Source organism: Hippocampus comes, unplaced genomic scaffold, assembly GCF_001891065.2.
Source record: "Hippocampus comes isolate QL1 unplaced genomic scaffold, H_comes_QL1_v1.1 scaffold18, whole genome shotgun sequence".
In the NCBI taxonomy this organism is placed as follows: Eukaryota; Metazoa; Chordata; class Actinopteri; order Syngnathiformes; family Syngnathidae; genus Hippocampus; species Hippocampus comes.
This window is the reverse complement of record NW_017805014.1, coordinates 215,593-226,243: the sequence shown is the minus strand read 5'-3', so window position 1 is coordinate 226,243 and position 10,651 is coordinate 215,593. Positions and strand designations below refer to the sequence as shown.

General features: G+C 46.8%; 1 protein-coding gene across 6 annotated transcripts in view; it reads right to left on the bottom strand.

The window, feature by feature from the left end:
• nrxn2b (neurexin 2b) overlaps window positions 1-10,651 on the bottom strand; it is a 285,878-nt gene that overhangs the window by 196,100 nt on the left and 79,127 nt on the right. For 5 of the 6 annotated variants that reach the window (XM_019863281.1, XM_019863279.1, XM_019863275.1 and 2 more), the window contains exon 4: window positions 8,360-8,389. The exons of the other annotated variant lie outside the window; for it this stretch is intronic. In XM_019863281.1, coding sequence (XP_019718840.1) covers window positions 8,360-8,389 — 30 coding nt within the window. The remainder of the gene's footprint in view (window positions 1-8,359; window positions 8,390-10,651) is intronic. 6 annotated transcript variants of the gene reach the window in all.

The window sequence follows — 10,651 nt, the reverse complement described above, 5'->3', positions numbered from 1 at the left end:
GGGGGGGCGTCGTCCTACCGAGCGCTGCTTCCCGGCGAGCTTGAGTGGCTCTCAAGATGGAACGGGGACGCGCGATCAAAACAGCTCGCTTTCACAAATGGGAGCGCAATCTGAGCGAGAAAGGCGGAACGGTGGCTAAAAGCCAGAAACCAGTCCGAGCGGCGCACGGCGCTAAACGCGAGCGCGATTTGTTGATAGCACGCGAACCTGCCCGTAGATTTAAGCGCGAGCCGTTTGGTGGGCTCAGAATGTCACACGAGCGGGGCGGTTCAGTCTGGGAAACGACGGAGGGCAAAGTTAACGGCTGCTGGGGAGCTAATTTGGCCAGTTTAGAATATGAAGGTTGGGAATGTTTTTTTGGAAAAGATGCAATGGCTCATCGGAAAGAACCCATTTAGGGTTCCTTCCGATGATCATGGAGGGTACAGAGAGACCCCCACGTTTATGCAAGCAGTCGGGTGACGTTTAGGCACGGCTTGACTGGTGTTCCTCACCAACACTGATCCCGTTTCCAAGCCCCCGTCTCTCCACTGGACGGCGGTGCTCCCGCTAATCCCCTGGACTGGATGCTGAAGCTGCATCCCGTTAATTCGCCAAATCCCCTTTTGCTGCTCTTTGCTCATACTTCTCCTCTGATATCAAGTGGCTCACAATAGGATAGCCGACCTCTCGTGTCTACGTTGGAGACTGTCCGCGGAAGTCGAATCCAATCAATCAATATATATATATATTTTTTTGTTTGGTTTTTTTTGAAAGCTTATTTCCTGATTTAAAAAAATTTTTTTTTTTTTTTTTTTGCTGACACTACCCCTACCCGCCACCCCTTTTTCCCTCGCAAAAGCAATTTGCAGCCCGAGAGCCAATGTGTAATTTGAGCCTGCCAGCGTGACTACCTGAGTGCGCCAGTCAAATAGAACAATACTAAACGCGGGATGTGACAACATGTTTTCTTGACAACAAAACAGGCAGACCGCGTGGATCCACACTCAAAACGGTTGCAGAGCCGCGCCACTCCGACTTGGGTGTTAAACAGTCAACCCTGTCACGTTTGTATGTCCCTGTGAAGGACGGCATTGAGAAGATGACATCACATTTGCACACGATTTGGGTGACACGCTTCACATGGAAGCTTGTTTCAATCGACCAGATTGAACAGGTGCACTGTATTTTTTTCTTAAACGCTGTAATTCAGATTGACGGACGGCAATACGGCCAACAAATATGATCAGTGGCGAAGTTGAACACTTCCTGCGCTTGGATTTGCTTCAAGGCGTCCGAGCATGTAAATGGAAATTGTAATTCCTGTCAGAGGCTCCATTAAAAGGTCCCACCAAATATGCAGAAGCCAATTCAAAAAAAAATAAAATAAAAAATCTCAATTTGAAACAATATTTTAACTCTTTCAGGGACAGCGGTCGCTGCAGTGGACAGCTAATCATGTGATCAGGTTACAGGGCGCATGAAAGGGTTCGTTAGCAACAAGTGAAATTATTGACAGTTAGTCCAACAAAGCAAGCAAGCTGTTTTCTCCAAAACAATTTGCTGGCTTGTTTTTCCACTTGCAACTTGAAATTGAGGGGATGGGTTTGGATCCTTGAAAGTCTTGATTTGAATTTTTTTTTTTTAACAGTGTGGAAATGAAGAATCCGTTGAGGAAAAAGTCGAGGGAAAGGAGTGATGCACTGAATAGGTGAGGACAATCGAAAAAAAAACTTTGACAAAAGGTTCTACTGTGACCCGCGATCAAGGCTTCAACACTTGGACTCACGCTGTCCTGCTCGACCCGGGTTAATGGCCTGTGGTTACAACTCCAGTGCTTGATTAAATTACTCATTTGAGCCTGGTATTAGTCGATTAATCTACCAATTAAGTGGCTGGGTCAAAAGGATTCAAAATAGGTCTCTGAGTTACGGCTCCAGCATGTTTTCGTGGTTTTTTTTTTTTTTCCCTTGAAAAATTAAAGAACCTCAAAGTTTGAGAAGAGCCATAATGCAGTTAATCATCAAGGATGGCCTACCCGCTCCGTGGACGGCAATTTCCGACAAGGGCCTCTAATGTTATTCCACTCGCCTCATTGCCTTTGCTCGCATGCTCGGGCGAGCGCAAAACCACCCACACCTCCTGCAATGTGCGCTGCACAAAAATTAGTGCCAGGTGAGCTGAGTCGACCGCGTCTTCACCTGAATCTCTCCTCTCGCGGCGTGCAGTTTTTGATTTAAGATGCCATTTGGAATTTCTGGAGCCGACGACGCCGCTTTGGGCTGAGCGAGACATTTGCAAATGTGAAATGGAGCCACAAACGTCGGACTGACATCCCGCCTCCCCCGAGGCGTCATCTTGCGCTGCTTTATGAGTTTCCTCCATCTCCACATAGTGTATCTTAATACGCTCGCCCTTCTCGAAATCCCCTTTATTCAATTAGGGGAGTCTAATTTGTGCGTCAACATATTTCATTAGGCCTTTCTCCTCTCACGCTGAAGGGATTAGCTTCTGCGGTCTTTTTATTTACCAAAAGCAAAAACATCACATTTCTGCAGGAGAGGGGAAGACAGAGCTATTATTTTACACACACACACACACACACACACACACACACACACACACACACACACACACACACACACACACACACACACATATATATATATCTATCTCCGGCCTCCCTGTGTGGAGTTTGCATGTTCTCCCCGTGCCTGCGTGGGTTTTCTCCGGGTACTCCGGTTTCCTCCCACATTCCAAAAACATGCATGGTTGGCTGATTGAACACACACACACATATAAATTAAATATATACACACACATACAGTACATACATATATGTATATATGTACGTATGTACGTATGTGTGTGTGTGTGTGTGTGTGTTGTGTGTGTTTCTGAAGATTACAAAACAATAGGGGATTACATACGAGGCAAAGCCGCAAGGTAATCAATCATACTTTCAATTTTTAAAACCAATTCAGTTCCGTTGGACTATGTCATGCATCTCGTTTATTTTCCAAAGAGCCAAAGCTCGCGTATTTCACGATCGCTTCTCTGGTCACTACAAAATGTGTCCAATTTCTCTTGAATAATAACGGATGATTCTGGAATGTGGACACTGGCAAGGGACAACAGGGTGCCCTTGAAGGTTCGTTTGGGAAAAGTCTTTCGGGAATGTTGCAATTTAATGACGTGCTAAACCAAACGAGATAAGTGATGAGATCCCTCGCCCGAATTATTTATTTAATGATTGCAAAGCACACACAGTTCTAGCTTTTTGTATTTATTTATTTTTGCGAGTCATTCGTCATCCAAACAGCTTAGCTCACCTCGCTGCCTTATCTGGCATATACCTCCATCTCCTACTATATGTCGCCCATCTCACGCTGCCCCCCCCCCACCTCACCCCCTGGTGGCCTTAATTACAACTTGTAAAAACGCGACCTGAATCCAATTTCCACACTCCAATCGCACTGCCCCCAAGATGAATGCCCCACTGGCCAAATTTGATTAAGTTCTGTTGAAATTATGCATGTCAATGTGTGTGTGTGTGTGTGTGTGTGTGTGTGTGTGTGTGTGTGTGTGTGTGTGTGTGTGTGTGTGTGTGTGTGTGTGTGTGTGCGCACGTGTCATTTTTAGCATTTGGGAAATGTTGACATTGTGGTACGATCGGGGGTAAAATAGCAGAATAAAGATCAGTTGTGAAACGCAAATGCATGACCTAAATGCTCAAATTTAGTCAACAAGTGAATTCCGGGAGAAAATTTGTTATCATTTGTTGATTGTTATCTTTTTCCAAATTGTGTTTCAGACCTTTGAGCAGTTTGAAACCGATTTAAAATTTTCATTTACACATCACATCCAGCCGGCGTGTGGGAGCCGATCCCAGCCTGTCCTGTTGCAGGAGGCGGGGGACACCCTGAACCGGTCGCCAGCCAATCGCAGAGCACACATCGACAAACAAATCATTCACGCTCACACTCACCCTCAGGGACAATTTAGAGTGTTCAATCAGCCTGCATGAATGTTCTTGGAATGTGGGAGAAAACCGAGTACCCGGAAAAAACCCACGCAGGCACGGGGAGAACGTGCAAAGCCCACACAGGAAGGCCGCAGCCAGAATCGAACCCTGCACCTCTGCACTGCGAGACCGACGTGCTAACCACTGGATCACCGGGCCGCCCTGCCGAAAACTAAATGTATTGAAATCTCTCTCTTTTGTTTGACCAATTTTCGTCATTTATCTTTCGCTATTATTTATAAGATAAATTAATTATGCATCCATACATAAAAACTAAAAGTAACTTAAAAATAATATGCAACTTGTCCCTCTTACACGGACAGTAAAATTGTCAAGAAACGTCATACTTTCAAACGCAAGTAAGTTGCGATATGAAACATGACATTTTGGAAGTAATTCACTTGCCCAACATTGTTTTGGACAATTGCCGCCTGCGCTGGATGAATTCGGCGGACAGTTGACGACCTTTCAAAACGCGACGCAAAACGGCGTGTAAGTCGTGATTGATGATGAGGACGCGCAGGAGGAGGAGCGGGAGGTTGTTGTCGGGCAGGGCCCCAAAAGCGCGAAACGGAGCACGTGCCGCGAAGAGACGACGTGGCACGCGCGAGTCATTCAAACGCGCGCTGGCCGCACGCGTGATTCACGCTGTCACTTTCTGCAAGCGCGGCTGCCAATAACGGCACGGGTCTCGCCTGGGAAACGTCAAGCGCGCGCGCGCCTGCGCACGCTTCCGAAGAGCGGCAACCCGATGGACCGGCAACGACCTTCACGCGCGCCTCATCGCTCGAGGTCCCGCAGCGGAGCCTCCGCCCAGCCCTGTCAATCAGCATCAGCCCCGGTGACTGTAATTATGGCATTTCAAAAGGGCCCGCTCGTACATCAGCGGCCACAATAACGAACTCTGGAGATGGGCGATTCATTCGACCGCTCGGAAAACTTTTGAATTGGCTTTTTGTGTCTTCATTTTTTAGCAGATTCATTGAAAATCATTTCAAACAAATAAAACGCCGTAGGGTCCGTCTTTCTTTCCAAACAGCTGCGGTCGCACAAACACAGGCAGTCTATAAAGGTGCCCCCCGGTGGGCTGTGAGCGAGATGGCTATCGTGACCTGGACCTAGTCTATTACATTGCGGGCCAGATACAGATCAGGCTCAATACTTCCTTCATTTTCCCTGCGGTATCTTCAGGGATATCTACATTAGACCCGCCGGGACACTATCTCGCAGGGCTCACTTAATTTAATTTCACTCCGTTTGCATCTACCCAACTTGTGAAATAAGGAGAAAATGAATGAGTGAAAAGGATCCGCACTCCCGGAGTATGGAAACAGCTGCGGTTTGGATCCTTGAAGAAACGTCGTTTTTTTAATTAATAGCAATAACCAGCTCGTTAATTCCAAAAATAGCTTCCGGGCAACTGTTAGTAACGCATATGAACACCTCAGGTTCTGCTGGCTGGTCAGTGAATTGGAAATATTAACGTGACGCTTATTTGACTAAATCCATCCGTAGGCCGCTTCCATCCATCTAATGACCTTATTTAGCGACATGAGCACGGTAGGAGCCACTCGCTGCGAACATGAAATGAAAAGCTCAAGCACGGGAATATTGACAGGCACATCCATAGAAAGAGGCGAGGGAAATGGTGGCCGTTTAATTTCAGCTGCTGCCTGCCCAGCGTGCGGCGTTGGAGGTGGTCTTCCAGACGGCCAGATAAAGATCAGCGGTGACTGAGGCCCGGGGTTCGTCCTTGCATCAGCGGTGAAGGACGGCCGCGGCTTTAAGGAGACTTGACATTGATTTTTTTTTTTTTTTTTTTTTTTTTCCCTGGCCCTGTAATATGACGGCTGACGTGACGGCCAGAGATCATTAACGGTGGCCGCAGCCTCGGTTAACTACGCGGCTGGCTTCTTCTGCTTCACATGCATCCGAGCGGAGCAGAGGCATGCTAAGCAGAAAAAAATGTCAGGAAAAAAAAAAAAGGTAATTTTTTTAACGCGTGAATGTTCTAAATAGGATTATTGATTTTTTTTTTCTTTTTTTGGGGGGGTCCATCCACATGGGAGCAAACCATATTAATCCTGGAAACAAGGTGATCGATACAAATGGCTGGCTGGGCAATGCTCGATGAATAATCAGCTGGTTCCCCCAATGACAGATTTGCATTTGCATGCGTTCCTTTGTTACCGCTCTTGCGATTCCAAATTGCTCGAACTGGCTTCCACACACGTTGGTTCCAGACAAATACTGTACACTTCTGATCAATACCGTCCTAATGTATGATTTCACAATCTTCCTGTTATCTCAACTCAACTGTATATCTTGAGGACTTGAAAACAACCATCGCTGTATACAAAGTGCTGCACACGGAGCAAAAATAATTCATAGAATAACAAACATGAAAAACATAAATTAATAACAATGACAGTAGAAAGCGAAAAAAAAAAAAAGTCAAACTAAAAAAAAAAAAACAAGTCTCATGCTGAGTCAAAAGCCAAAGAATTGAAATGAGTTTGAAGATGAGTTTGAGAGATGGGCAGCGAGGGGGCTTGCCGAATGTTCATTCCAAAAAGAGGGACTGGCAATGGAAAACTCTCCATCCCCTCTGAGCCTCTACTTCGTTCTCGGTACCTCGAATAATGTCTGGTCCGCAGACCTGAGGCGCTGAGCAGGTGTGGAGGCGTTCCGAGAGGTCAGGTGGGGTGAGGCCATTTCAAGATTTGCAAACAAATAATACAATCTTCAAAAGAAGTGTATAGGGATGCCATAGCAGGCGTTATGTGCTCCCTCTTAGGGGGCGAGCAGCAGCATTCTGGACCAACTGGAGGCGCTTCATGGAGGATTGGCTGACTCCAAAATAAAGTGCATTACAGTAATCTGATTGTGCGCGCTGCCAGTGACAAGGTCACGGCTAAAATAAACAGCCGGCGCAGGCTTTTATGAATTACGTGAGCTCGTTGAAGTCGGCCGGAGCGTTTGGATGAATGGTACTGTCACCACGAAGAGAAAAGTTTGAAGGGCAAGAGACGAGCATACAGGACGGAGAATTCGGGTTGAATCAAACGGTCAAGTGCTTGGTCCTTTTCAACGTGCTGGCGGACCGATTCCCCGCTTGTGTTTTGACATCTCGGGGGAACGTCTGCGCGAATGAAGCTCGAGACTTAAGGGTCGGAATTAAAGCAAAGTGATCTTTGCCCACATGAATCATGCACCGCAATCATAGAAGAGAGGAAGCCTTTTTTTTTTCTTTTTTTTCTTTTTTTTTTTTTTTTTTGGCAGCAAAGGTCAGAACACTCACCGACTCCAGCTCTTGTTCACTCCTTTTCGATTTTATGAACTTGGCTTTGACGCTTCCTCCCACCCCCCCCTTTTTTTTTTTTTCCTGCGGACAATTCTGACTGAGCGTCCGGTGGCGTCGAAAGGTCAACAAATGAGGAGAGCAAGACTGAGAGAAGAAGACAGTCCTCACTTGGAGGCCAGCAGCACAGAAAGGTCAACGGAAGGAGAGAACCATGAGGAAGCGTAGCCAATGGGACTGGCGCATGGTGTTAAAAAAAAACAAAAAACAAAAAAAAGTGTTGGAAGTCAGCTGCAAACGATTTGAGCACTTTTGACAAACAGCGAGCCGTGGCGCGTGACCAAATGACGGCCGTGAATGGAGTCGACATGAAAAGGGGTTATCAGCAGCATCACAACAACCGCACGGGTGTTTTTCTTTTTCCAATCCAACAAGCGATTACGCGAGGTATCTCCACCACCTGAATGAGAGCCCTTTCAAGTCGCGGGATTGCCAAACAATAGGAATGTCAGCAGAGCGGTGATGAAAAAAACTCTGCGCATTCGACACACGAAAAAAAAAAAAAGCCTTTCACCTTCAAGTGTCCCCGAATGACCGGCAAGCACGTTGCCGATCAAACCATCGTTTTGTTGTTGTTGTTGTTGTTGTTGAAGACGCAGAAGAGTGTTACCTTCAGCCCCGGGGTGAAGTCATCGGGGTCAAAGTTGGTCAGGGGTGAAGGTCCAGGATGTTAGCCATAGGACAGGACAACACATTGGTGGTCACAGTGGGAGGGGGGAAAAAAAAAACAAAACAAAACAATGAAATGGCACAAAGGAGAAGACGGCGGAGCGAGATGAGGGAAGCGTTTAAAGAAGATGTTTCAAGGGGTTTCGGGGAGGCAAAAAACAAAAAAAAAAGTGGTTGAATTGTAATGGTGCAGAGGAAAGGTCAGAAAAAGGGTAAGAAAAAAAAAAAGCAAAACTGTTCAAAGGGCTCAGGGCAAGGAGTCAAATCCTCGGGAGTCAACTGGAGGAAGCAAAAGAGAACCCAAACAAAACGGAATGAACCCATACCTTGGTCGTTTAACGTCAGGTGCGCCAGACCTTGAAAGGGAACACATAGACAAAAAGAACAGAAAGAGGAAGAAAAAGAAGGTCATAAAAGGCACGGGAAGAACAAAAGCATTGTCACAACGTTGGACTGCAGTTTGTGACAGACATCCTGGGGCAGACTCGGATGTCAGAGTTCAAATCAAAACAGAAAAAGAACAGAGAGAGTGAGAGAGAGAGAGAGCTCCAAAGAGAAAGAGAGAGAAAGAGAATACCAACAGAAAACAAGAAAACACTTTTTGAGTGAAGTTTGTGAAGGGTTTGAGAAAAAAAAAAAAAAAAAAAGCATTTTTAAATTATTTTTTTTGGCGCAACGCCCGAAGGCTGTTGCTCTCACAAATGCTTTTTTTTTTTCCTCTGGAGTACTTATGGAACACAGAAAAAAAAAAAAATGTTTGGCAGAACCGGCTTCATCTCGACTTGCTCATCGCTGTAACTCAAATTGTCGGAGAAGAAAACCGACGGGGGCCACGCTGCAAGGTCTCACACAGAGAAGGTCAGATGGGCTATCTGGAGGAGTCAAAAGATTAGCCCAACGCAGATCACAGCCGAAGCCTCAAATGCGGACTTGGCGGACGGGTAGGCGGCGCCTCTCGCCCAGAACTGCCAGATAACGGGCGACGTTCGTCAAGCTCAAGATGGCAAACTCATTCAACCTTCCCGTAAAAAAAAAACACCAGCCGGGAAACACCTTTCGGTGGAAGAAAAAAAAAAAAAAAAAAAAAAAATCGCCGCTGGCAAGCAAGCACCAAATGACCTTTTTTCAGCACGGAGACTGCGCCACAAAAGCAAACGAATATTTTAAAAGCTGTGTTGTGGGCATAGGGGGAAAAAAAAAAAAACTACTCGAGTCAGGGGAGAAAAAAAAAAAAAAAAGCCCAATCCTGAGGATTCAATTGTTGGAATCTTAAATCTGACAAAAAGCAAACACAAGCGCCCAAACAAAGCAATTGGATTTGACCGCAGGCGAGACATACTTTCAAGAGGCGGCCGGGCAAGTCGACACCATCCAAGTGAAGCTGTCTCGACTCCATCGATAAATAAAGAGCGATAGCTCATTGCAGCGTTTGCTTCGCTCTTGCCACGGGAGCTCAAACGCCCGAGAAATTTCCTCTTTTCGAGAAGATTGGACTCGCGTCAAATTCTTTGAGCTGGAATCGTCCAGCTGTTGTCAGGATGAAAGACGGAGAGAAATGACCAAAACTTTGTTTGTGTTATTTTGACCAACCAGCTCGTGTTCGGGAAATCCAAGATGGCGCCCACACTCAAACCTTTTCTGCTCGCCTGCTTATTACATAGCGGGGCCGGCGACTCATTTGACTCTTTCCTGAATATGCAAAAGAGTCCGCTTCCACCCCCGAACGGGCGACCGCCAAATTTGTCTCTGTAGCTTGAGCAACTCTGATTTCACTTCATAGTTAAAAGTCATTGTTATAGACCAAGGTCGTGGTGGCCATCAGGAACTCTGGGAAAATGTCTCGATTTTCCCGAAATCTATATCGTGGCCGACCAAAGCGCGGTTCACTTTCTGAGCGACGTCCGCCATCCGCGCCCCGTCGAGTTCCATAGCTTCAAATGATCAGGATCGTTTGAATCGGGGGTGTTGGAGGAAGGAGACATCGAAAGCAAGCTGGAGAGGGGCTGCTTTGGAGTGTCGGCGCCTGGTGACCGACACCGCGCAAACAAGACCCGATCACAACTTTTGGCGTTTCCAAAGCCCTCATCCCAAACAGAGGCTGAATAAATACACGGGAGGGGTGTTTGTTTTATCTGACCTGGCGTCCGCTTTTCTGTCGGCCCTGTACAAGAACTCCAATCCTCCTGTTTTTGTTCCCTTTCTCATAATCCATTAAGTAGATAAGGCAAAGTCTCCTGCGACGAAACAATGAGGCAGTTTCGCTGCATATCAAACGGCTGAAATTGTCCAACCCCGGTAGGGAAGCAACAAAACGGAGGCACAAGCCAAATATGACCGGGGAAGTAAGCTCTGGGGGGGGGGGCTACAGTGGGTTTTTAAATGGCAGCAACTGGTATGACCTTGGAAGACGTTGATGCACCACAATGTCCCCCACCCACCAGACATGAAAACGTGACGACGAGGCACACAAACGCACAACAGATGGGACGGCGACGATGGAGCACGCTCGCATCGATCCGTCACTCCGGCCCCTCCCCGCACCCTTCCATCCTCGATCGGATGGACACATGGACCTTGGCGTGTTTACTCACCAAGCCCCCCCCCAACCCCCCAAAAAA